This window comes from Melospiza melodia, chromosome 3 (assembly GCF_035770615.1).
Source record: "Melospiza melodia melodia isolate bMelMel2 chromosome 3, bMelMel2.pri, whole genome shotgun sequence".
Lineage (NCBI taxonomy): Eukaryota > Metazoa > Chordata > Aves > Passeriformes > Passerellidae > Melospiza > Melospiza melodia.
Window position 1 is genome coordinate 103,423,804 of NC_086196.1, and position 27,928 is coordinate 103,451,731.

General features: G+C 41.2%; 1 protein-coding gene across 1 annotated transcript; it reads right to left on the reverse strand.

Annotated features, from left to right (window-relative positions):
* Positions 1-1,272: 1,272 nt before the first annotated feature.
* On the reverse strand, positions 1,273-26,345 carry HNRNPLL (heterogeneous nuclear ribonucleoprotein L like). The gene is made up of 13 exons (XM_063152402.1): positions 26,053-26,345; positions 17,126-17,244; positions 16,775-17,012; positions 13,250-13,335; positions 11,305-11,401; positions 11,141-11,213; positions 7,147-7,218; positions 5,448-5,665; positions 5,158-5,279; positions 4,328-4,529; positions 3,390-3,447; positions 3,178-3,276; positions 1,273-2,047 (listed from the first exon to the last, which is right to left on the reverse strand). The coding sequence occupies exons 1-13, from the start codon at positions 26,254-26,256 to the stop codon at positions 1,992-1,994; spliced, it is 1,644 nt and encodes a 547-aa protein (XP_063008472.1). The 5' UTR covers positions 26,257-26,345; the 3' UTR covers positions 1,273-1,991.
* Positions 26,346-27,928: the final 1,583 nt, after the last annotated feature.

The following is a 27,928-nucleotide window of genomic DNA, read 5'->3' on the forward strand; positions in this document are numbered from 1 at the left end:
TACTGAGTGTGCTTTTAAATGCTTTTACTTATTTTACCTTGTCTTTGTAGTTGTATCCAAAATATGGTTGGTAGGATGATAGAGAAAACTTGGCAAACTAACCTCCTTTCTCAAAAAGAAAAAAAAAAAACGGGAGAAGTGTGGAGAGCCTGGTTCAAGCATGGCTTAAAGAAAGAGGCCATGAAAGTATACAGCTGATGGAAAAGTAAAAGGCAGCTGTAAAGCAGCAGTTCCCAGGCTTGCTTTTGTAAATAACTAGGTTCTCAGGCACCTTTTCTATAAACAGCAGGATTCTCAGACAGTCTTCTCATAACAGTCCTTGGCTGCTCTGGGAACAGATATGAAGGTTTTGAGAACTTTTCATATCACTAATTTTGGTTTCAATAAACAACCACGGGTATTGTAAACAAAAGGAGGGGTTAGAGTTTTCTCTGTAACCTATTATGAGCTCGGATTTTGCAATATGCATGAAGTTAATTAACACTATTATAAAAGATGACTGATTTGATCAATAAATCGGAGTCGATGCTGATCAACAACAAGATGGGTCGTCTCCCTTCGCTTTCAACAGGACAAGCACTCTGCACAAATTATCTGGCACAAAGGATCGATATAGATAAAATCCAAAAAGACAGAACAAATAACTTGTATGAGGAGAAAGCATAAAATAGCTGATAAAGTAACTTCTCTGCAATGACTAAGAACAGACCTGAAAGAAGCCCTCAACAATCCACTGCAAATTCAGAAAGGAGAACACACACAGAGCCTAGGACAACAGCTCCCAGACTCCACTTCTTGGATTCCTCTTTCTGGGGGCTTAGCCCAAACAAGACAAATCCAGTTCCACAAGAGAGGTTTCAAAGGACTGGGACAGAACAAATCATCTTCTCCAAAGTGAAAGATTTCTCACCTCAGTAATTTCACATCACACAGTCAGTCACTTTGCCTGAATCCCACTGAGATCACTTCATCTTAAGCTAAAGACAAGCCAAGACTATTCACTCAATGAATTCTTTCATGGTCATAATAAATGGTTACGGTAAATCAGACAGAAGAAAACGTTGAATTAACTGTCCAGGTATGAAAGGATATGTTGAGGGTTTTCTTTTTGTTTAAATATTTTACCACCTTGTTTTCTATTGTGATCCTCCCCCATGACTTTTACCATTTAGTATGTCATAACCACTGCTTTAAAAAAAAAGGAGTCAAAAGGATATGTTAAACACCAAAGATTTAAGTTTAAATCATGGAAAATGAGGATGAACACATTGATACAAGCTTGCAATTTTAATTTTTAGAAGGCCCCTACGGTGGGACTAGCTGTAGATGGCATCATGCTAATGCAAATGGAAAATAGGATTAAAAAAAAACCAAACAAAAGCACTTTAAATAAGTATGAATCCATACCATACACGTGTACATACTTAATAATTTTCTACATTAGCTCTGTTTGAAACTATAAATCAAGTCTGTACTACTAAAAGTTCAGTATGTGCAACATTAACCCAATCAAAGCATTTTATAAATACAAGCTCCTTTTTAGTATTGCAACATACTTCACTACTTAACATACTGAAAAACAAGTTCTACATTTAAAAATCTGCTAGAATAATTCTATCTGCCAATTAAGACTACAAATGGAAAAATACTTGCTAATCTTTAACATTTTGAAAATGCAAATATATTTCATTTTTTGAAAAGAAACAATCTTGTTTATCCTACTGGTGCTTCTTTAGACATTTGAAGATACTACACTAACAAAATACAAACTCTGTAGTAAGCTTACAACATGTACTTCTCAGAGGCAAAAATAAAAAAAATCTGGTTTGTATTTATGAAGGAACATCCATTTATTATAAAACAAGACAAAAGATATTAGAATTAAGTTGAAACAAGGCAACATTAGAACCACTTTAGAGCTTTGTGAACGAAGTGTAGTTTTTAACTTGCAAATCCAGGTGAACGTAGCTCTTAACATGCTCTCCTCTTCTCTATAAATGGGATGAAGTAGAGAAGCAAAGCTTCAAGGTGTAAGGGTTGGAGCCATCTGTGAGGAGACAACACAGAACACACCATGGGCACAGCTCTCCTGCTGATCCACCTTCCACACCCTGGCACGTTCACCAGCTCTGTGTATTGCACACTCACACATCCACTGGGCTTTGCCTTTTCACATTGAAAGAGAAAGCTTTTCTGCTGCTACCAGCTCTCCAAACTGAGATAAAACTGAAATTGTGAACAGTGTGTTATCCATACTATCTTCAAAAATATCTTGTCCCTAAGGTCCATTATTAATAAAGTGGACCAAATGTGTGGGGGAATAGAAAAGATTTAACCTGTTAACACCTCCCAGGCAGACAAACTCATAACAGTTAGGAGGAGGTAGTTTAAAATAATATTAGACACTGGCCTGGATTCAATATTATTTCTGGGAACACCTGGAAAGATTCCATTTAATTCAGTAAACTATCTTAATTGTTCAGTGCAGATCTGACCTATTGTGTACTTGTTTAGCAGGTGAACTCACCCCACTCTATTCTTGCTAGTTTGGAGCTAAATTCAGCTTGGCTTCACAATTTCTGGCTTCAAAGGGAACGTGCTACAGGAGCAGTAAATTGAGAGCAATGAGCTGAGTAACTTAAAGGATCCTCTGTTCCAGACATTGCAGATTTCTCTGTATTTATTGTGAAAGAATCACAGAAGGGTTTGGTTGGAAGGGATCATCCCATTCCAACCTCCTGCCTTGGGCAGGGATGGCACACACTAGACCAGGTTGCTCAGAGCCCCATCCAGCCTGGCCTTGAACACTTCCAGGGATGGGGCATCCACAGCTTCTCTGGACAACCTGTGCCAGTGCCTCACCAGCTCACTGTCAGGAAGATCTTCCTAACATCTAAAACCTAAATCTCTCTGAGTTTAAAACCCTTACCCCTTCTCCTATGACTATTTGCCCATGTTGAAAGTCACTCCCCCTCTTTTTATAGGCCCACTTTTAAAGGCCACCATAAGGTCATCCTGGAGCCTTCTCTTCTCCAAGCTGAACAACCCCAGCTCTCTCAGCCTTTCCTCACAGGAGAGGTGCTCCAGCCCTCTGATCATTGTCTTGGCTACCAGAACCCTCAACTCCTTCTCCACAGAAAAAAAATTCCAGCAGTAAGATCAGGAAAATTTACTTACTTGGGACTCTTATCTGGTAGTGATTAAGTACAGTGAGAGCTTCCACTGCATCTGTCTTACATTCCCATTCCAACAGGCCAGACAGTGTTTTGGCAGAAGCTGTCAAAATGAGAAACAAAAAGGGAAAGGAGGGGATCAGTAACATCTGACAGTGGATACTCAGATCAAAACTAGAATCAAGGCACTTCCCAAAAAGATCAAATTTTACTTACGTTTTGGGTCAAACACTTTGTATTTAATAAAGCTGAGAACTTCATGATCCTCACATAACTGTCACAAAAATAAAATAAGAGATAAAACTCCAGCAAAAGTGCACACAAACAAATTAGCAAAAATTCCAAGTTCCTGGAAGAGACACACAAAAAGGAAGATTCTGACTTTTTAAGAGAGTTTGCAAGAATTTACAGCAAATCATTAAAAAATATGTTTAGATTGGTAACTCTTTAGAATACCATTCTGTAGTATGTAAAACAAGGCCCTTTTATCTGTGATATCACTGCTATATCCAAAAAACATATTAATATAATAACAAGTTCTCCTTTTTGGCATTCCTACTCCATACAGTAGCTCTGAAGTTGTTCATACAAGGACACCACTTGGGAACCAGAGTTCACTTTCAGACAGAGTTGCAAAAATATATTTCATGGAACTGAAAAAGAACTCACTGAACTGTCAGCAATCTTGCCACTGCCTCCACTTAAAGAGGCCCAGTATTGCATGTTTTAAGCATCCAGAGTTCATTTAGGATACAACTGTGCCAAGGGTCCCAGGTGCATGCTTGTCTCCATTCCAAAACATCCTAGCAGTTCATTAGAGGCAATCAGTAAATCCTTTGTGAGTTATAATCCTAACTTTCATGTATTTGGCTTTGTGTCTTTTCCTTTTCCTCCAAAAACTCCCCACATTAAGCTCCTCAACTTTATTTTCAAGATTTTGTTTCTCACATTAAAAGAATATAAATAAATAAAATTGAGACAGTAACTCCAGAATTGTAAACATATCCAGATGGGCTATAAATATATTTTAAGGAACAGCTCTCTTCCAGTGGCTCTGCTACAAGCCTCCCAGTTACTTCTTTTTTAAAGCAGCACCAGGAAAAACCAGGACAGGGCCCAGAGAGCACTGCATGTCAGCCACTCCAAGTGCTTACCTTTACAAATGTTTCCTCAGTCACACACAGGGGAACATTGTAATAATGCAGCACACAGGAGGGTGGCTGGATGATGTTCTTGGATGCTTGGCCAGCACTGGTGAAGCGATTGTTCTTGCTCATGGCAAAATCCTTGTAACTACTCGTGCCATCCTCCAGTTCAAATATCTGGCTTGGAACTACTGAGTGCTGCTTGGAAACACTGGAATTTAAGGATAAATTTTCTTAAATCATTAGGGCTATCATACTTTGCAGGTTATTATCTAACTAGAAAAGACCTGATGTTTCTTTATAATAATTTGAAATAAATAAAGTAAGAATATGATGGGTTGGATTTGACACCTTCCTTAAAGAATGCAGAAAGAATGGATAAGACATATTAGGGAATACAGTTTATCAGTGGCCAATCCATACAATGACAATATGCTTTCTTAATGTAAATAAATAAAATTTTAAATAGTAATAAATCTTAGAGTGGTTGGGGTTGAAAGGGGCCCTAAAGATGAACTCCTTCCAACTCCCCTGCCATGAGCAGGAACAGCTTCTACTAGAGCAGGTTGATCAAATCCCCCTCCAACCTGGCCTCAAGCACTTCCAGGGATGGTGCATCATCAGCTTCTCTGGACAATCTGTGCCAGTACCAGTACAGTAAAGAATTTCTTCCTAATATCTGACCTAAATTCACCCTCCTTCAGCTGAAAGCCAAAATAAACAGTCCCAAATTGGAAATCATAACTCCAACAATAATAACAGAGTAGTGTGATATTGTCCCTTTGAAACCTCATTCCATCTGCCCACTGGTAGACTTTTAATCTGATAAAAATATTTACCAGACATTGAGTCTCTTTCCAAATAACTTGACATTATTGAGATGTGTGACCGCTCTTTCGACAGCATATTCATCACCCATTTCCACCAGTGCTGTGCCTGGAATAGTCTTCATAAATTTCACCTAGGACAGATAAGGTTAAAAAAATATATATATACATTGGAACAAAGAACTCAACCAATAGTTTTATAAAACATTATGATATATTTTTAGACAACCTCAGGCAGGCTTTTTCCAAAGCATTTGAAAGAACTACAGCAGTTTCCAAGTTTCTAATCAATTATGCCTTACCTTCTCAATGTTTCCATACAAGCAGAACAGGTTGAATACCCTTGAGCAGTTCATCTTGAGCTGATGCAAGCCACTAACCATGACAACTGACCCAGAAGGATTCCCCCCGTGCATGTAGGAGGAGGATGCCTGTGGCAATGGGTAAGCCACGAGTTCGGGAGTGTCCCGAGATCCCATTCGGTACCGACTTGGCAAGGGCAACAAAGGACCATGGGAGCCTGAGGAGATGAGAAACCATGTTTTCATGTTGTTTGAAATCATTTGCACTAATTAATCATGCATCAAAGCCTGCACACATAATGTATATTTAAAGGAGGGGTAGAAGGTTACAGATATTCCACTAATTACAAAAATCATTATCTTCCCTGCAGCGTGCAAAATATTTCAACATAAACGCATCAGAGGAAATAATTCAAATCAACATTCAGAAATATTCCCATCTAGTTACAGAGCTACGTGGCACCAAGAAGGAATATTACAAGGTCGGGATAATAAACCAAAAGGAATGAGACAGAGGTCAGGAGATGACACAGCTCTTTTTCCCAGAGACATGAGATTAAATCAGAAGCCTGCCTTTCTACAAAATGCTCATTTGGAAGAAACAGGAACACTTAAACCTCCACACTAATGCAAAATGAAGTGGTCCTATTTTCCACTATAGATAAAGTGACAAGTTTCACTGAAATAGACAATTTCTTTTTTTTTTTCCTTTTAGTGATGAGGCACTACTAGTAAGCAATACCTCTGTTCATAGAAAATGTCAGTATTACAGACCAAGGGGAGGATCCCTGTTTTTTTCTGGCTTGTGTGAAACTCGCATAAGCCAAGTATAAAAGGAACTTTTTGTCTTTTTTTTTCCCAGCAAAAAGCAGTAATGACAGAGAAAGAGTGGTATAGGAGGAGATGGACACATTACTTAAGGTAGAAGGATGTATCAGAAGAATTAAAAAGAACATCACTGAATCAAGGTGGGACTTGGAAATGCTGGAGATTTGAAGAACCTTTGGAAGGAGTAGGTAGGATGTCAACCTACATTGTAAAATATCACAAATACCTTTGCAAAGAAAGAGGCAAGACAAATAACATCGCACCTGACAGCTGAGAGTAACTAACTAGAAAAGTCACATGTGAGTGGGGACATTTGTTTCTCCACCCTGAGGTCTTGGCTCAGGACATGAAAGTGACGGCAGATCTTGCCTTATAGAGAGCACTGGTAACAAACACAGCACCTTATAGCACTGATTGCAAAACATCATTCCTCTACATCACAGAGCTGTACCTTTTCTGAACCACCTAAATGAGAAGTGCAGATGCCAATAATTCATAGCTTTGCATGCAAAAACATCCGAGCTCTCTGTTGTACCAAACTACTGGTCACACTATGTTACCATTTTCTAAAAGAAAGCTGCTTTCCCAATCCAGATATCATTTTCTACCCATTGCCAGGCTGATGGCAAGTGAAAGGAAACTTTCTTCCAAGGAATAAACCTGTAGAGCTGAATGCTTTGGGTGACAGGAAGGGGTGAGGCAATGAGCGCACATGGATTTCACTGAACCAGCAGTGTTTCAGTAGGGAGACTGACAGCACTGCAGGTGAACTGCTCATGCTGAAGGAACCACAGCCAAGCATTGATTAAATATTTACAATTCCACAGAGCATGTAAGAAATCATAACCAGCTGTCACCCCATGTTACTTACCATAGCCATCATGTCTAAAGGATGATGGGTGCTCTCCCAAAATAGCTTGTCTCTGCCGGCCCTTCCCTCTGTCTGACGTGGGAAGGGAAAGAAATCAGTTTAGTATGCACAACCAGGCACTTGATTTCTCCAGTTAAGACACAAAGCTTCTAGTTAAGAAGTGAAAAAGTAATTTGAGTCCTTGTTAATTTTATAAACAATTTCTCATTCACTCTATGTCTAAAAATACAAGCTGTAGCCCTGGGACACCAAAATTAAAAGACTGCCATCTGTATAACAAATTGCACTTAAGTTGATTGGGGGCAGTGGCCAATGAGGAGATGCAGACATTTAAAGTTTATGGAGATACCCAATAGTTCTCCTAAACAGACATCACACATTAGTATAGAAAACACCATACAGCAGGATTTACCCATGTGTCTCTTAAAACAAATTTGAAATGCAGTACTTTTGAAAGACAGTACCTGAATCATAATATTAGCTTCAACAGCAACACATTTTCAAAGTGGGCTTCTTTCAAGAAGTTTCAGCATAAGCCAACAACAACCTGTATTACATGGTTTCATAATCAGTAAACAGAGAGCATTACATATGTGTACATATATATTTACAGAACACCTACTGATTTATGGGCGTGCTGAAAGGATTGTACATTGTGGCATTACCAGCAGCACATAACAGTTCAACTGAGGGAAAGCATCACTGAGTAATGCACTCACACAACAGTCAATCCTTTAAGAAAACCCAGTTCTCTAGGATATAAAGTTAAGCAAGGGGTCTACATTAATGGAGGGAAGCAATGCCTCACAGCCAAAGCTGGATTTTTCAATCAGATCCATGCTGCACGACAAAAAAAAAAAAATCTAAACTTCCAGATTTCTTTGTGGTAAGCAACAATTCTTTTCTTACAATTAAAAAAAAAAAAAAAAGCCACATTGAAAAGATGGGGCAAGGCATTTATCAGTTTGCAACAATTCTCAGGAAAGTGAAGTATGACTGCTGAAAAGAGTAACTCCAGCCCAATGCAGTTGGAGGTATTTTCCCCAAAAAACAGAAACTATTTGATTACACAACAGTGGTAGATGAAAACACATGTGGCCCTTTCTGCTCAGGAGTTTGAGGCCAGGTTCCAAGTCAGATATTTACTTTGGCAGTAAAATCTGAAGAGAGAGAAGTCCTGAATACTTTCAAATATAGAGAAGAAAGATTACTGTTGTCAAGTTTACTTTTTCACTCCCTTTTCAGGGTAACAGCTCTGCTTCTTGGCTCTGAAAAGCAAATGAGCAGTCAGATCAAGTATTTTGAGCATTTAAACTGTATGCAGTCATCATCTTTCAGAAAAATCAGTTTTGTAATTCCAATCAGTGGAACTAAATGCTTTGAAACTGCCCACAGTAAAATATAGTCAAGAATCACATTCTTCAAATAAAGAATTCTGTGAGAAAAGTTTGACAAATATTTTCTCCTCGTGGTGGTGCAAGTCTCTCCTTGGCCCATGCTTATTCCTTCCTTGAACAATGCCCCTGGATTGTGCCAGTACAAATACTTGTGTAAACAAGCACTGAAACACAAGAACCAACCTGTGTTAAAAATAATTCTGAAAGGAAAGGTTCTTTATGATCTTCTTTAAGCTTGAGTTCCTTGATTTTTAGTTTTGTTTTTACATCAGGTCCTTGAGTCACTGAGCAAGCTGGTATCACCACCAAAAGAAATGCTGCAAATGACAATTAGAGATTTCTGGCTAAAGGTCAGTAGAATACTAAATCAGGTGGGTTTATTTCATTCAATCTAATGCAATATGAGTTCATAGCAGCAGGCACTTGTTAGGAAGTTTACTTTAGTGAAGAAAGACTATGGGCAATTTATTACCATAAAGAACTAAAAACAGTTCTTAAAACAAATCATTAGTAAAATGCATTTCCTTTCTAACATTTGAAGGGCAGGTGTGAAATTCTGAAAGGATTTATTGGCATGTCTGCCCTTGGAATGAAATTCCTTTGGCATAAGATCTTTGCTGCAGTGAGAGCCCTACAGCTCAGGTCACACTATGTTCAAAACCCAAATAGTGCTCTTGCAAGAGTGAGCTGAAGGACAAATACATAAACTCTTTCAAAGAAAACCTCAACTCTTGGATTACTTTATGAGCAAAACTGCTCTAGATGCCTGTTTTGTCAAGTACATTTTATTGTTCATTCAACAATTTGTATTCCCATTGTCCACATAAATGGATGTGGATCATAGTAAATGAAAAATCATACTACATAAAATATGTAATGATTGAGATAGATATATATATAAAATACAAGTCTAATTTTTTTCTCTTATGTGTAGTAGGGTGCCTATGTATAGAGAATAGAGACAGTAATAAAAGAAAAACAAAAGAGCAGAGTTCTTGAAAAGAGCAAGCCACACCTATCCTAAGTTTTTCATTTTCCACTGTTTGCTCAAGTTTGGGGAAGTTTCAGTTCATACAGTCATACCTATCTGCAGGCCAATTACATCATGCATTTAGATGCACAGTGTTACAAGTCAGCCTCCAAACACTGCAATGGTCCCAAGATACAGGGGTCAAATTAATCCTTTCAATTTTTCAAATTCAAACCCTTAGATTTTTTTTTTCTTGCCCTTGGGTTTCTTCAGAATCCCTTTTCTTTGACTCAAGAATTTGAGAAAAAAAATTGAATCCCAATACAAATAGTCATAACCTACAAGCTGCAACCAATACTGTAGCTCCCTTGTTAACTTTTTACAAGAACTTCATTTTGAAAAGCCAAGCCCTAAGTTTTAGTTGTACAACAGTTTCACAAGCCCAGTGTCTCTGCAGAATTACTCTGAAAGTGCAAATCTCTTGAGACAGCCAAAGCCCTGGTTCTCATGTAGCCTTTGATAAGTAGATATTCTATCTTGGTCACATTGTCTTCACTTTTCTAACTTGACATTGAACATATTGTACATAGGTTACTGAACACTGCACTCAATAGTTACAAATCTTTGGTTATTTTTAAATAAACACTTCACAGGAGTTAGGCTAGACAGCAGTTTGACTGTACATATATAATCATAGTTTCCACTGACAATGAGTTAAGCCCTGAGAATTTTACAGCTGAGTACTCAAGAGACAGTATGTCTGTACCAATTATGAATCTCCCTATTTTATTACTTAAGTATAGCTGAGGGGACTTACTGGTATTGCACTGCTCAGTTCCAATTATCTGCATATAAGGATTGAACTTCCCTACTACTAAACAATATTTACATTGTTAAGTCTGAATGCAACTCTCACATACAGCAAGTAATAAAAAGATTACAATGTCAATGATATCAACAAAAGGTTCTTAATGTTGTAGGTTCTCAATTTTTCAGTAATTTTAAGGGAAATAAGACCAGCATACATACAAACTTGAACAGAATGGGTACAGTCTATCATGTTATTCATCCCACACAAATCTGAAGTACTGAAAATGTCCTCCTTTAAAAACTTGTGGTGGTGGTGCATGCAGTATGCAGACAAGGTGAACTGCAAGTCTGAGGTTTTTCAGAGGGTTTTTTTGTTTGTTTGGGGTTTTTTTGCTGATGCCGATGTGGTGCATGATGAAGTGTAGAGTCAGCCTGCTGAAGTCCTCTATCCTTCTTAATGCCTTGTCCAACATAGGGGAAAAGAGTCCTTTCGAAGGAGAAGCAGTGTGCAAGTTTGTAGTTTATAAGGAATAGTCTGTGCCAGGTTTCCTCTCCTCCAAAGAGAGAGAGCTGCTTGGAGAAATGCAAGTCCTTGAGAACTGCGAAGGTGCTTGGAGGTGTGGGCTCCTTGTCGCACTAAGTGGCTCAAGCACACGGCAGTAGGGGGCACTAGGGCTCAGGGTTAATTCCCTGCCGTGGCACAGCCTCCAGCAGCACTGGCCTGCTTTGGAGGGACTGCTGCCACACGGCCTGACACGTGTCAAGGGCTGGCATTAGTACAGTCAAAGAGCTACAGCGAGAATGGATCAGAACCTACCTCGGCGGCCCAGATATGGCTTAGTGTAGTCCCAACTATCGTTGTCGTTCCTAATGACATTAAGTCGAGTTGGCTGTTCAAATAAAGTAAAAGTGAAAGAGGTTAAGCCTTGACTAAATGTATTTTTTTATGAGTAAAATTAAAAGAGAAGGTCCAAGCATTACCCTTGCATATTCAATTTTTAGTGTGCAGCATCCTGCATAGATATCTGCTCCATTGAGTGCAGCCTTCGCCTTCTGGGCACAAAACACTGATTCAAACATACACATCATGTTAAGGATCTTATTCCCCAGGTGTCTCATTCACTCCCTTTTATCTGATAGGGCCTTTTTACTTTTGTAGCCTGCAGGTATTTCACTATTGTATACACTACAAGAACTCCACAGAGACTCATCACAGAAGTTACTTTACATCAAAAGGATTAAGTGTACACCCTTTTTAGCTCATGAGCCCAAAAACCCCACATTACTAAAAGAGAGACTTGGAGTGAACAAATACTCATCTTGCCTAAAAAAATACAACAGGCAGATGCATGCACCAGGCTCCAGCACCCAGGTTATTTCATATGCTGTTCATACTCCAAGATTAGTTTTGTGATTAGCAGAAAAATGTGCCTGAGCCTTGGCACATCACAACCCATGACCTCACCCATACTCAATAACATATGGTGTCAGAAAGCCTGAACTCTGCAGCAGAACAGACCTTTTGCACCATGTCTTGATATAATTTTGTGACATTTTAGAAAAAGTCTGAAACAACAGAACGTGCCTTGGTTTTACCACATTCCTGCAGCCCAGCTTCTTCCAAAGTGACACAGGTTCACTGGGGAACTTAAAACTTAGCAAAGTGAAGCTTCCCAGACCTATAAGGCCAGAACTGGAGAAATAATGGGTACTTCAAGTAGCATTTCAATTTGAGCAAATTTTTGAACTTTTCAGATAAGGCTTGTCATGAAGCTCACTTTCCTTACCACCCCCAACTGTTTACCTTGCTGCTGCATTACTTCACTCACATTTGTGAGGTTTCTTTCAATTGCTGGCTGATTTCATTTTCAATAAAAGCCATGCTACAGAATTTAATTCACAGGACATAAGGATGGTAGTTTCTGAAGGACCCTCCCCACAACTTCCCTAATCTCTCACAAGATGAACACTAACCCCCAATTGTGCAAGTCATCTGATGGGACAATTCCATTTATGACAAACTTAACACATACAGTAAGTCAAATTATTGTCTTTTAGGCCACACAGTTTAGGTTTTCTACATAGATAAATAGCAATTAGTTTGATTTAATAGAAGTTAGGTAGTTTGCTTTGCCTGGAAAATCATCAGTGTAGCCATCACATTGGCAGCACCACTTTGGAAATCACAAAATAATGCCAAATAATTTGGCAAATTTGGTCCAGATAACAGTTCAAAAATGGATGCAAATAAAGCTTTGGGAAGAGGACTAACAGAGTTTCATAAATTAAGGCCTAATCATATCAGACTTTGGACTTCACAAACTACAGCAACACAGTACAATTCTGAACATTCAATCCAAGAATGACTTAAGGCTGCAAAGAGAGTAAACAGTAGGATAATAGAGCAGGGAATTTCTTCAACACATGATGCCCAAGAATCAAGGTCAAGGATGCCTAAGTTGGCATTTGCTTTATGAAGTCAAAATAGCAAGACAAGCAGTACACACTGGGACTATTTTAGAAGAGTCTGAAGAAGACAAACTGCACCTCTGCAATCCCCTATCCATTTCTTGAGTATCAACACAGGCAGAAGCCATTAAACTTTTGTGTAGAAAGGTGCATATTAGGGGTTGTCCAATCTATGATATAATTCATGTCTGCAATTATTAGGCCTGAGGGACTATAAACATGGTTATCAACCACTGTTGACAATGCCATTTTCCTAAAAAGATGATATGTGCAAGTTCTATTTTGTCTTACAGACATACAAAAATTAGAAGCTATCATACCATGCCTTAGACACAAATAATTTGGTCTCAAAATCACATGGTATTTTTCTGATATTTGCATGTTAAACCCATTTGGAGTCAAGAAACAACAAAAAAAAAAAAAAACCACCAAAACCAAAACCCCTCCAAAAGGATATTCAACCATGGCTTGTATTCCATTTCTCTTGAATATAACAATGCGCTGAACTTTCCCAACAGGGTTGCACACAGTGTACAAAACATCCTAAGGAACAAGGAAAAAAAAATTTTAGTCAGATTTGAAATTCCAATCACTTATGGTCCACAGAACATTCTCCTCCAGTGGCATTTAAGTGCCAAAGAGCAAAGAAAAGGCTTGTTAACTTTCCATTTCTTATTTTCCCCTCTACAATTAATACATTCATGATTGGCATTTTTATCAATCATGCTACAGGCAATCAAATCTGAAAACCAGGAAAAGACCTCCATAAGAGGTACTCAAGCAAATACTGGTTTAACAAGTGTCAAAACCCAGTAACTGCATCCATGTCTCAAGCTCTGCTACCTTTGAAGCACTGCCCTGCAGTAGCTCTACCACAGCAGAGACAAAGTGACACTTATAGCTGTAACACATTTCGTAGGTTTCCAGCAGCTGAGCTCATGTTCTTTTTCAGGGAGTAACTGGGAATAGTTCAAAATGTAAACTTAGCTTACCAAAATGAGAATTTCAAGAGTTTTCATCCACCTGAAGCAAGTGGGTGCTGTGTTCCTTCCTTTCTTTTTATCTAAACCAAATACCTCCAGAATTATCATTCCAAGATTTTGGTGTACATCCTCAGGTTTACTTGGGGGTCAAGAGGGAGAAGTGGCAAAGGAAGTAGGAATAATATTTATTATTATGTTTTGCAGAGTAGAGGAGCAATTGGGAGGCAAAGGAGTAGGGGGCATGTGGATTTCTTAAAACAAAAACAAACACAGTGCACACAGCCTGAACCCATAAAAAATAAGACCCGTGACATCACTTACAGCATGCTTGGCAGCACAAAGGGCTACCCACCATCTCTCCTGTTTGAGAGAAAAGATTCTTAGAAACTTAATGTCACCAGCTCCAGGTGACATTAATTTTCATATGACTTTCCTTCATAATTTGTCCCTCAAAAAAATTCTTCATAGCCACTTAATTAAAACCAAAAGAATTGTCTTTCAAAACATAAGATTGACTCAAAACCCTATCAGTGTCATTAGCCAGCAGTCACACTCACAGCTGGATTTTTTAATTATGTTTCATAATTCAGCTACTTTATATTACCAAATCAATCAAGTGGTTCACCAGACACAGTAATGAGGGCTATTTATTAAGAATTTAAGCACTTGTATTATATACACACTAGAATATCATAATTCAGTTGCCAAGGTACATCACACCTTCCTCATGCATGTGGGAAAGCCTCTTTGAACAGGCAAATCCCTGAAAAAGTTCTGCCCCCAGGTAAGGAAACAAGGAAACTGAACTTCAAAGACCTGTACATGACATCTTGGGCAAAACTCTTCAAAACACCAACACCCCCTATCACATAGGGATGAAAAGCAATTAGGAATTAATTACAGTTAATTTGCCCTTCTTGCCCTTTGCTGTTACAGCTCTCAAAGAAACCAAAAATGTTCTGTGACAGAGAGAAGCTGATCACAATTGTAACTTTAGAATTTTGATTCTGCCAAAAGAAGCCTTTGAACAGGCCAATTTCTCTCCAAAAACTCAATCTTGTTTTGAAAGTGAAGCTCTTGAAAACTTTACAACAGTTTACTGCAGATATTCAGACTTGCCACTTAAAACTGGTTGCAATTTTTCATCTCTTTTTTCTCACTGTAGTTCAAATTTAAGAAGAGTGTTGAAGAGGAAAAAGCAGTATTGGGCTTTATGTCTTTTTTTTTTTTTGAGAGGGAAGGATGTGTTGTTCATTTTTGTTTTCTTTTGTTGGGGGTGGGTTTTTAAAATAATGTAGACTTTGCCTGAGGCATTCTTAAATTAACTAGTTTTTAACCCACTGGACAAGTGCAAAATTTGTATTTTTCTCACATTTTTAGCTGTCATGGGCACAGCTGCTCTCCCCAGACTATGCTGCCTTCAATGAGCTCTGCTGCTTGCCAGTAATTCTGGAACTCTGCCTGCTCCCAGCACTCATTTGTATATGCTAAAGAAACAGCTGGGGGCAGTGGGAAGGAAGAGGTTAGGGGTGGGTTGTTTGTTTTTAAAAGAGAGCTACTGTGCCAGAGGCTTCATCCTCAGAATTCCCATGGAATTCTCCTAGCCCAGAACCAGGCTCCTGCTCCCAGTTTCTTCAAGCATCCACCTTTAACTGAGCAGCTCATGCAAGGCAAATTTAAAATGCATGAATGAAACAGTTTCCAAAATTTGTATTACAGTCATGTGCAAAGAATACTTTAACTCAGTGGATTTGTTCACACAGCTCAGAGCACGTTTGTTTTTAAACCCAAAAAATGCAACTCATACCATGGCATGGTTTTCTATAAAGAAAATTGACAGGAAAAACAAAACTCATCACTCACTGATGAATCAACAGACAAAAAGCAACCAATACTCTCAAGACAGTGAAGGAGAAAGCATGATGTGGAACTGACTACTTGAGGTTATTTCAGGAATACTAAGTTGCAGTCAATTTGCTCTCATAACATACAGCACATTAAATAAAACTTAATGCTTGCATTAAGTTACTTGGTTGCACACACCCCAAACACTCTGACTGATCCATACCATCCTACATCCCTAAGAAAAGTGACTCATACTTGTATCATAGTATGCAAATTAATTTTTTTCCTGAAATATTTCTGTGCAATTTAACACCTACTATAAAATCTCCTATGAAAAATATAAGCATTTAATGCATGATAAAACATAAATGCTTAAATAACAACAACAACAAAAAACCCTGTGTCTTAAAAAACCATGTACACGTGCCATTAATAAATGGCAATAAATTAGGATGCAACTGTATAAATGGTACTACCTGAAATACTAAAAAGGAAAATATGTTGGCCCAAATAAAAGTGAGGAAGATTCCATCAAGCTGGAGCTGATCAGCAGAAGATGAAGGTTTCACTTTTCTGCAAAGGAAACACTTAAGGAGGACTGCAATAAAATAACCCCTCCCTACTGCAGAAAATCCTTGCTCTTTAAACATACACCACTCAACAGCAAAAAACCCTTGTATCTTAAAAAACCATGTACAGGTGCTATTAATAAATGGCAATAAATTAAGATGCAACTGTATAAATTATACAACTTGAAACACGAAAAAGGAAAATATGTTGGCCCAAATAAAAGTGAGGAAGATTCCATCAAGCTGGAGTTGATCATCAGAAGATAAAGGTTTCACCTTTCTGCAAAGGAAACACTTAAGAAGGACTGCAATAAAATAACCCCTCCCTACTTTAAAAAATCCTTGCTCTTTAAACATACACCACTCAGAGCCTAAAGGCTCAATAACAATCTTGATGTTGTGGCAACACACTTGAAGGTATTCCAGAAGCATGCAGCAACTTAAACATTTCAAAATCCTCACTTCCAAAGTCTTCAAACATAGTGCAAAACATCTGCATGAGACTGAATTGTCTTTATTTAAGAATATGTGTGCTACCTATGTGAATATACAAAAAAATAAACAAAAGAAGAAGACAAAACATACCACTGTAATTGGGTAGAGAGGATTCTGAATTGACAACAGGAGAACTTTATTCCCTCCAGATGGGTCATCAGTGTTCCCTGGCCGAGTGATCCTCTTGCTGGTGGAGTAGTTGAAGAAGGCCTGCTGCCCAGCAATGTACACAGGCTCATCTGCTGCAAAGGTCACACATTTCTTTGCACTCTCCACGTTTTCAAACTCCACCAGAGCCTGGCGCTTGAACGGCATCATCATGACATAGCTGGTGAGGGAAACATCACACTAAGGTTTCCTGCTCACCCAAAACAGCTCCCAGGCCCCATGATGGTCATTTATGACATGTTTTTCTCCAAATCATTCCTAACAAAGACATACCATATGGTTCCAAACTTCTCAAGAGCTTCCACAAGATCTGCTTCCACCACAGACTCACACAGCCCTCGGACATGGACGACAGGAGAAACGGAGACTTTGTGATGGCTTCCCCCAGCATCCTAGCAACAAAATGACATTTTAAAATTCAACACAGAGCTAGGAACACTTCTATCATTAATTAAAATTAAATACTTGGTAGACACTACACTGGGCCCAGAAGCAGCCATCTAAATGCACAGTCTAAGCAAGTGTTAAATAATTTAACTTTTCTTTCCAAATGGATTGCCAAGTTCAGTTGCTGAAGTCTACTTAAAATACAAAGCTTTTCAGACTTAATTAATCTGTTTGCACACACTGGATTTTTCTTGGATTAAAAAAAAAAGCAGCCATTTAACGCTGATTGAATTGCAGGAGGTCTTACATACACCCTATTCATTAGAAGCATTAAAAAAAAAATTAGGACATGTCCAACAGCTAAAATATTTCTGACACTCTGCTTGCTGATGCTGGTATTTTTTTGAGACAGGCTTGGAGAATAAAAAAGCAAGAACAAACAAGGGCCATCCCCCAACTGTAAACTGAACACAAATTGAGAATTTTTCCAATGCTCCACAATGCAAGAAAATGCCAGCTCTGGATTACAGTTGAAATAAATCCAACTTCCCTTCTAATTCTGAACACACATTTTTAAAAACTCACAGTTTCTGCACATATGGGGCTCTTTTCACCCCAAGGCTGACTACTATTAATGGATCCAGACATCATACATTAGCACACAGAGCTCCCACCATAAATATTTTTCAGAGCTACTTTCAGACAGGCTCAGTTCTGTGCAGCTGAAGAATTTGGGCTGGAATCATGAAAACCCTTTCCATGAAAACCCTGAAGTAAGGCTGAAATTTACCTTAAATATTCTAGGACACAAAGGGTAAAAGAAAAAAAACAGTAAGCCAATAATGAGAGATTATAAAAAAAAGATTAGAGATAATAAAGGGCACGCTAAAATATACTGCAAATACCCAGCACCCAAATTTTATATTCATAACAGCAGTGTGAAGTTGATGTACTCAAATTTAGTGACTACATCAATGTGTTCCCATCTAACAGATCAAGTCTTGTTGATTTTTCATTTAAGCAGCAGCACAACATTTTCTGGAACATGACAGAGATTCTCATTTGCAGCACAAAGGAGCATTGAGCTCCAATAATTAAGTAACCACAATGATTGCTATTACTGTTAGACATTCCTCTCTTCACTGTTCATTTGAACTACAGATGCCAGAAAAAAAAACCATTCCAGATAACTACAAATTGAGTCTTGGTGTTTAACTCCTGTAGTTCCATGCACAGATGTCACTGAACAATTACAGATTTTTTCTTTAAATCAAGGATTTGACCATTCTGTTTGAATCAAAAATCAGCACTTCAGGCTTCCTCACACATCAGAACAATCACTTGTGTAATATTTTAAGGTTACCTTACATTTTATTTGTTTGCAGTAGGAAAGCATTTTAAGTGGAAACACATTTCTTTGAATAAGAACAGAGGCAATGCTAGGAAAACTCCACTGTGATATTTGTATAAGTTACCTTGTATCCTGAATCAATCAGCTCTGCGTACAGCAGGAGCAGTGATCAAAGTAGCCAGGAAAGGTTAATACTTTGAACTGCAAATGCTTAGGCAATTGCAGAAAGAACAGAACTACAGAGACATTTTATTTTCAGATTGTATGTTCTTAACCCACATACACATTTTTCAAAGCTGAAAAAAGCACCTGAGGAAATCTTCAAGAGAAAACTAACAATAACTACCACTCTTTTCTGCAAACCCTATTACTCTAAGATGTTGAAATAACAGGCACCTTTACTTTATTTACAGTCTACAGAACAATCAAAAATGATTACATCAATTATTCATTGCCCTGCATACTTGCTACTATATTAAGACCCCAGTTAGTGCTAGGGGGATGCATTTCCTTTTAGGTTCCTTTAATACACTCAAGAAATCCCATCTAAAATTATTTGTGTTTAATCACATGGTGAATACAAGCAATGATTTACTCATTGAAGCAGACTCACCACAAGGAAGAGTTACTACCAACTTAGTATTCGCTACTTACTGCCTTTTTGAACGAATATCTCCAGAAATCACATTAAGCTTTTCAGAGAATGGATACTCAGAAAAGCATTTCTCTCTCCCTCCCCTTCCCAGCTCAAACTTCTGGTTTAGTTTCAGTTCATGCTTCTCTGCTATGCACATCCCTTTGTATTTTTATCTACTAGCAGGTACTAGTAGATACAAATCTTTCTAATAGTGCAAATTCTCTCAAAAATTAAGACTTTTACACTTGCATCTTCAAATCCTTTATCCATGAGTTACATGAACGTGTACTGGCATCTGCACTTCTGCAGAATATCAACAAATACAAATGTTGCTTTCTGTTATTGTTAAAGCAATATTTGGCTTTCCAAACAAATTTTCCTTCTCCCAGAACACCATAGAGAAGACTTTCTTTTAGCAAGGTTTAGCAAGAGATTTAGGAAGAACCAAAACCTGCCATTATAGCAACCTGTGCAGAAGCTTGAGAAGCATAGAATTAAAAAAAAAAAAAAAAAAAAAAAAAAAAAAAAAAAAAAAAAAAAAACTCCCCTAAAACAAACAACAGAAAACCAACCCACCCACCCCCAAAAAAAACCCAAACACAAACAAGTGGTATCTTGGCCACTTGACATGAACTTCTCTTACCTACAGAGAATTTCAGAACGACTTTTATTCACATAAAACCACTGAGGTGGCCAAATCACAGGGTCTCTGCTTTACTCCAAACAGTTCCTAGCCAGCAGCAGTGAACAGCAGCACAAGAACCAAGCACAAATCAGCCAGCAAGCCTCAAACCAACATTCACAGAGCACATGGGCTGGTGAAGGATGGGGACACAGGTGCAAGGAAAGTCTTCACAAGGGGCAGACACACATCTTATGGTCAAACAAGTTCTGCAGCTACAAAGCTGCAGCATCAGGCAAATCTAGAATGACCCTGGATTAAAATAAAACCACCAGACCACATGAAAAATCCAAAGTGTCTGCAGAGTGTAAAGTGCACAGCTAAGGTCAGAACATTCACAGCTCATCCAAGTGCTGCTGGAATTTCTCCCCAGAGAAGAACAATGCAGGATTCTGACCAAGATCTCACAGCTACTGTATCCTGAAAGCTACATGTGCTACTGCTGGCACACAGACAAAGGTTACATCAAAGCATCTGCTCACACACTGACTAACAACCACCAGTATTTCTCTGCCTACAAAGGAGTCTTTCAGTAACTCAGCTCCCACCAGAGCACAAAAGCCCCATGCAAAACTCCAACATCACACTTGCACTCCACCAAAGCCAGGAGAACAGAGTAGCCAATGTTACAACTGTACCATTAATATATATATATCTTAAGGGGATCTGAAACCTCAGTAATGATTTATTGAAGAATCATTAGGCTGGACAGAAAATGCAGGTAATTTAAACAAATAATGGAACAGACTTCCTGCTCAAGACCAGTAACAAGGACAGAAAAGGTTTCCCTCAAGAAAGAAACGAGGAGCAGAAAAATCCTTACCCTAAAGCAAAGCTGAGACACAAAGGGAAGCACTGACATATTCAAGCAGATGAAGTACAAACAAGTGACTTCACATCCCTAAGACTGCAACAGAAGCAGCTTCAAAGAATGGATGTGGCGTTTTAACACCCATTTTTTGTGACCTACATACCTCTAGACAACATTTGAAACATATCAATGGTTCCTTGCCAACTAATTACAGTTTGCCATTCCAAAAAGGAAGAAAATCATCATGGGCTGTAGGATGATGCCTGTCTTGCTCACCAACTCCAGATCAAAATTTCCTCACCAACTGTTTGCACAAAAATGTGTCCTTTATCCTTTCTCCAGTCAGACACCTTCCAGTCAGTACACTCATATTAGCCCTATTAATTTGTACTACTTTTTATTGAGCATCTGCTTCTTTGTCTTTCACTATTTACCTCCTCCATCTCTCTTTTTTCCCCTCACTGCAAAAGGATGGCACTTCTCCTTCATATTCCCTCTGCCAAGTACCTATATTTAGTTTCCCACCTTTTAGATTATCTTATTCATTCTCAACTTTCTCCTCTTTCTGAATCCCTCTTAACTGGTCTGGAATTTGCTTTTTACAGATACAACAGGAATGGTGGTGGGTGGGGGGAAGTGTCTCAGAAGAACCAAGCAGACTAAGTAAAGGTTCCACAACAGTGGAAGAATCTATTGGTTTTGTGTATCCTGGATTTCTGCTTTTTAAATTGTTGTTGGTTGGTTTAGGGGCCTGGGGGGCAGGGCTACACAGAAGGGGGTTAAGATTAATCACACCCATACTCTGGAAAGTTATCTGGCAATTTAGTTTTGTTTTGGATGAGGAGTTTAGGTATCATTTCTCTTTGTTCTCTACCACTGTGCCCTTTCAACAATTTCAACTGCTACAGAAAGAATGACCCCTCCTGTTAACTCTGAATTTGACCTAAAATGCTCAGGTATATCAGGTATGGAGCATATCATTGTCAAAGTCCCTTCCATCTGAAACAGTCTATTCTATTTTCCTCTCTCCTCATGACAATCTGAATATCCTTTAAAATATATAAATAAATAAAACCAAGCAAACATCATCCCAAACCAAAAGCCTACAGCACACAACATCAGGAGATTCAGCCTGAGATACTGGAAGAAGAACCAGCCTGAAGGTAATAGTTTGGATTTTTTTTTTGGAGGGAGGACAAACGAGGGAAAATTATTTACATTTACTCAAAACCAGCTTCTAGGAAGGAGTTCATTGAAGAAATGGACAAGTCAGTGCAAAGTAGGTGAAGATCTGAACGCATTGCATTTAGCTGCTGTTACCACACTGCCTGTGTTAGACACAAAGCAACTGAGTTGTGTGAAAAATGTGTATTTTATGATTGGCTTTTTGCAAATATTAAAATGAATATTATGTGTTATGTTAATAAGTTACGCTGTAATACTTTTCCTAAGTAGTGTGTTAAATACAGTTTTAGGTTATAACATAAGGTTAAAATAGAAACTATGCTATGTAGGATCTTTCTTTAAAAAAAGTAACTCGCACCAAGATAGCAGCCACAGGACACCTGAATCTTTCAGAAAAAGAGAATTTATTGCCCCATTATCAGAAGAAATTAACTTCTTCCCACCTTGCTCGGGCAGGATGCTGCTGTTAGGATTCAGAGGAAGAAGCTGACACTGACCAGACAGAATCCTGTGCTTGAATGGAATTTATGCATCATGTGTGAGGTGCATGAATATGCAACAGGCTGTTGTTTTTAAGGGTTAATCCTCTGTTAACAGGTGTCCTTTTTCAGGCTTGTTTTACTCAGAAAGAGGAACCCAGACGTCAGTAACTCTTTGTTTCTATTGTCTCATATTGTCCTAATCCAAACTGTCCAAATTATTATTACTCTAATTATATTGCTATTTTTATAACCATTTTATTATTATAAAACTTTTAAAATTTTAAAAACAAGTGATTGGCATTTTTCACAGTTGCAAAGACAGCTGCTTTCCATTTAGCTCCACCCAGGAGCTTTCGACAGTGGCTGAGAAGCTGCAAGATCACATCCCTGTTTTACCTTGCAGCAGCTGATGGCTGTCTGTGTATTCAGACACCACATCTCACTTCCCCAGCTGCAAGAACAGAGATAACAGATCTTCCTGACTTCACAAGAATGCTCAGGAGTATGTCAGAGACAGTGAGGGAGGTGAATGCTGCAGGTGGTACAAATATGACATTAATCCATAGAACCAGCATTTAAGGGAGGGACAGGGGATGGAGCTGAAAGGGCCTCAAAATTCCCTCTAACACAGCTCTCAGCCCACATTATCCCAGTGTCCTGACCCTCTGCTACACTGCAATTCTGATTCCCCTGACAGGGCTTCACCACCACTCAACACTGCCTCTGTAAAGGTCATTCTTCCAAATCACACTCTCTCCCACTGAATACTGCTGCAGAACACATCCTGCTCTTTCCCTGGTCAACATCCTGGTCTGCTCCTGGCTCCTCAGCCTGGAGATGAGCCATGAAGGAGAGGGGACACCTCTGGCTTATGAGAGCTCTCCCCAGAAGTGGGAAACAGAAAATCAAAGAGCAAAATAAATGTTGGATTCCCTCTGGATCTCACATAGAGATTTCTAGGTACCCTTTTCAAAAAATCAAACCAAACCAAGCCCCACAACAACAAAAGACACAAAACAAAAAAACAGAGGCATGAAGGGCTTCTTCAGCCAAATGCAACAATCCCTGAACAGGAAACTGCCACAATAATAAATACAGCCCAGGAGGGTGACCCCACCAACCTGCCAGAGGAGTCCTAGCACAAAAGAGCTTTTATACAAGGGCATATAACCCATATGAGTGTACAGTTGACTGATATTTCAGTGCATATGTGAGGGAAAAATAAATTAAAATAAAATAAAAAATAATTAGAAAAAAAACCCCACCCAACAAATCATATGGCTGCCAGACTCACATCACTGCTTACCCAGACCATCCACTCCCTATCATCATTTCACCATCATTTCCCATTTCTCCCCCTAATTCCCCATTCGCTGTAGTTCCTCCTACTTATTTTTCTGCTCTCTTCTGAGGAATCCAGGACACTGACATCTCTTCCCTCCTCTCAGCCTACCTTCTTCATATTGTATGTCTGAGCCACATACAACTTTTATAAGCTGAGAACATTTCCCTGCAGAGGAATCAGTAAGATACCTCACAGAATACGTACATTTCCTGCCCATTTTTGTATCTGTTAGAGAGAAAAAAAATGAAATTTTATATTAACTAACTCACTTCATAGAAGTTGGCATTTTGCTATTAAAAGCTTCACATAGAATTACTAACAAAAGCACTTGGTCATTCACTTTCCATATCTCCATTTGATGTTACAGCTTATGTTTGAGAAACCAGTTCCATCTCCAGCCTCAAGACAACTCCTGCCTCCCCAACACTGAACCTGTGAATGCAGTTTTGCCAATAAATTGTCAATGACACTGCCACTGCCACAACCAGCTGCTGAAAACCCCTCGTGTTCTCCACTTGCTGCACATTTGTTTCAGTTTCTTTACTCACAAGCCTCAGCACATGCCATACTTGAGATGCAAAAGGTGAAATCAGATGCCCCATGGTGTCATTACCATGAAGGGTAAACTTGAATAAACTGAGACATTGAGACATCATGAAGACACTCTGAGCCAGAGCCCAGGAAGAAGGAAAAGGAGACATATAAGAACTAGCTGATTTCATAAAGGTGCAGAAAAGAAGAAAGGCAAAAGCAGAATTTCCTTTCTACTTGAAACACTCCCTGCATGACATTCAGCTCTCCTGCATGACAAATTTCCCAGATAATTTAAGCAAGTGTAAGGATTTCTTTCAGCACTGCCCTTTAAGACAGAGCACATTACCAAGTCTTGACTGCAACAGAGATGATGCTCTGTCACAAGAAACTTGAGAGTTAAAACAGTTCTCTCCAGAAATTTATTCTGTTACAGTTTATCAGGAAACTTTTGTAATAATGTGCTGCTTTGGGCTAAGGTAAAATTAATTTCTCCACAGTAGTATGGGCAATACTTTGGGTACGTGCTCGAAACAGTGTTGATAATACAGAGGTTTTCCCTCGTGCTGGGTAAGAATCAAGGCTTTCTCTGCTTCTCCTGTGGCTCCACACGTGAGCACAGCCGAGACAGTGACCCCAAGCGACCTAAGGGATATCCCAGACCCTGTGAAATCCCACTCAGCATGTGGAAAGAAGAAAGGAGAGCACGATTTTCCTCACAAGTACCCTTTTGATTCCCTCCCCCATCAGCCGGGCAGGAGTCAGCAGCGCAGTGCTTGGCTGCAGGAGAGGGTCAAACCACGACAATAAATTTGGCAGGCATCTTCTCTATCAGTAGATTTAACTGATAGAGAAATGGTAGCAGCAAATGCTCCCTCATTAACTCATCCCAGTGATAAGCAAGTTCATTTTAACCTACCACAAAACAAGCTTTGACATTAAATCAATGTTTTCTTGATTTGGCTTATTCAAGTAAGAAACGGAAAGAGCCATCAAGGAGAAAAATGGTTGTAATCAGACGGACAATTAGTTAGATAAGGAATCAAACAGTAGACAGAAAAGTCTCGTTAGCTCAAATTTATGGGTCAAGGACTACGTTAATGCAAATTCACGAGAAAAAGGTACGTAGCAAAAAAAAACCCCAAACCCGAAGTGAACCATCGTGCTCTCAGCAGTGGGGATGGAGAAAGTAGAATTAGAAATTAATTTTAAAAGGAGGCAATGGTTTAAGATCAGCCTTATCGCCGCGCGGTGCCAGAAACAAAGGTGGAACGGAGGATGAAAGGATCGCTGGCCGCGCTTTCAGCCCCCGCCGCCGCCGCCCCCCCGCTCGGCGTTTCTATAGTTACGCTCAGCAACAGGGCCGCCACCAAACTTGCAACGGCGATACCCCGAGAGGCGCCCAGCCGCCCGCGGAACGGGGGCAATCCCGACCCCGCACCCTCACCCCCATCGCTCCCTCGGGCTGCCGGCCCGGCCCGTGCCCGCGGGCCGTGAGGAACGAGCGCACACCGGCAGCGGCGGCAGCGCGGACCCGGCCCCGAGCCCCCGCCATTCCCACCCGCCGGAAGCGCCTCCATGCCTGGGAAGCGGGCACAGGGCCGCGACCCCGGGAAGGCCTCGCGGCCGTGAGAAGCCCCCCGGCCCTCCGAGCACGGACCCCTGCCCGGAGCAGCAGCGGGGGCGGTCGCGGGCTCGCCCGCCGTAGGGGCGGGGCGGGACGGGTCCCCTCCCCCCGCCGGCAGCCTGAGGGGAGCCGCCCCCTGCCCGCCGGCCCCGCGTCCCTCACCCCGCCCGAGAAGCCGCCGCCGCCGCGCGATGCGGGGGGCTTGTCCCGCCGGCCCTCGCTCTCCTCCGCGCCGCTGTACTCGATCTCGCCTTCCTCGGCTGCGGCGCTGGGCTTCAGCCGCTTGGCCTGGCTCTCGTAGGCGCCGTCTTCCTCCTCCTCCTCCTCTTCCTCCTCGTACCGCTCTCCGGACGACGGCGACGACATGTCCGCGGGAGGGAAGGGGCTGCTGGCGGGGGAGGCGACGCGGGAGCAGAGACGGAGCCGGCGGCGGCACCGAGCCCGAGCGATGCTCTGAGCCCCGGCCCCCGCTCGCGGCCCGCCCCGCGCCGCACGCGGCCCCGCCTCCCCGCCCGCCGCAGGCGCCGCGATTGGCTCTAAGCCGAGGAGGGAACGGGCGGGCCAGGATGATTGGTTAGTGCGCATGTCCATCAGGCAACAGCGCGGTTCTATTGGGCGGAGAGCGTGCCCGTCACCGCGCTTTGGGGCCGCCTCGGCCCCGCCCCCTCGCAGCGGTGCCTGAGGGCTCGGTCGGGGGGAGGCGGCGGGAGACGCTCGGAGGGTCCCGCAGCGCCCGCCCTGCGCCCCTGGCCCCGGGGCCTCTTCCTTGCCGTTCACCGCCTCCGGCTGTCCCCGCCGCCTTTGTCTCCTTCCTAGAGCCACCGGCTGATGGGGCAGCGCGGGACGCGGACCCCGGCGCTGCGGTCCGCCCGAGCGGCGCGGCCGGTGTGTCCCGGCTGCGAGGGCCACGGCAGCCGCGAGTTAGCAAGGTCACGGAGGCCTCGGTGAGCCGTGGGACCGCTCCTCAGCACCCACACCTGCCCTCGGCCCCGAGCAAGGAGCCGGTGCCGGTTCACGTGGGCCGATGGGGGCCGGCGTCCAGCGGGTGAGAAGCAGCCGCGGCCTCGGTGCGGCCCCTGCGAGCTCGGTGGGCTGGAGCCCTGTCTGCACAGCTGGCACTGTAGTGCATGCACGTCTGCTTGCTGGCAAATGGTGGGGCTGGGCTGGTTCCTTCCTCAGGGCGATGTTGGTGAAGGTGGCCACAGGAGCCCCTGTCTGTCTGCACAGAATCATGGAACCATGGAACAGCCCGGGCTGGAAGGGAGCTGGCGAGATCATTGGCCCGACTTTTGTGGGAGGAAGACTAGATGGGATTATAGAGCACCCTGGCTGCTTGGAAACCTCCCTAGGGTGGCAGGGACCATACCAGCACATCCCCGTGTTTCAGTCATTGGTTGTTCTCACCATAAGAAAATTTATATTGTGCCTTGTTTTCTCCATGTGGTCCTTTGTGAGGAGAGCCTCCACCCTTTTGTAGCACGCTGGTATATTGAGATTAGCCTCCAGTCTCCAAGCCTTCTCTCCTCCAGGGAGATAAGATGTAACTCCTTCAGCCTTTCCTCACAGGGCAGGTTGTCCTCACCACCCTGTTTATTGGTATCAGCAACCTGGGTGAAGGTGCTTTCAAATCCATCACCCAAATCCTTGTGAAGATAGATAGTGTGGAGCCCAGTGGCAATCTCAGGGAGACCCCACTAGCAACAGGCTGCCACCCTGAGTTATAAAAACATTGGTCACGACCCTCTGAGTGCAGCCTCTTGGCCAATCTTCTACCCATCTTGGCCAATTTTCTACCCAAGCCACCTTGCAAAACACAGTCTGTGTGTTGCCACTTAGTCCAAGAGAAGGAAGGCTTCCTCTTTGGTGGAAGCAGAGTGAGAAGACTTACAGTGTAGTAAGTGGCTTACAGGACTTCCTAGCTGAATTCATTTCTGTGGCTGCCAAAGCCAGAGGGATGTGGAGTGGAGCCCTGCTGGAAGTAGATCAATGGAGAATGGGTATAGGATTGCTTTTTCAGTCGAGCAGCCAAATAAGAGGG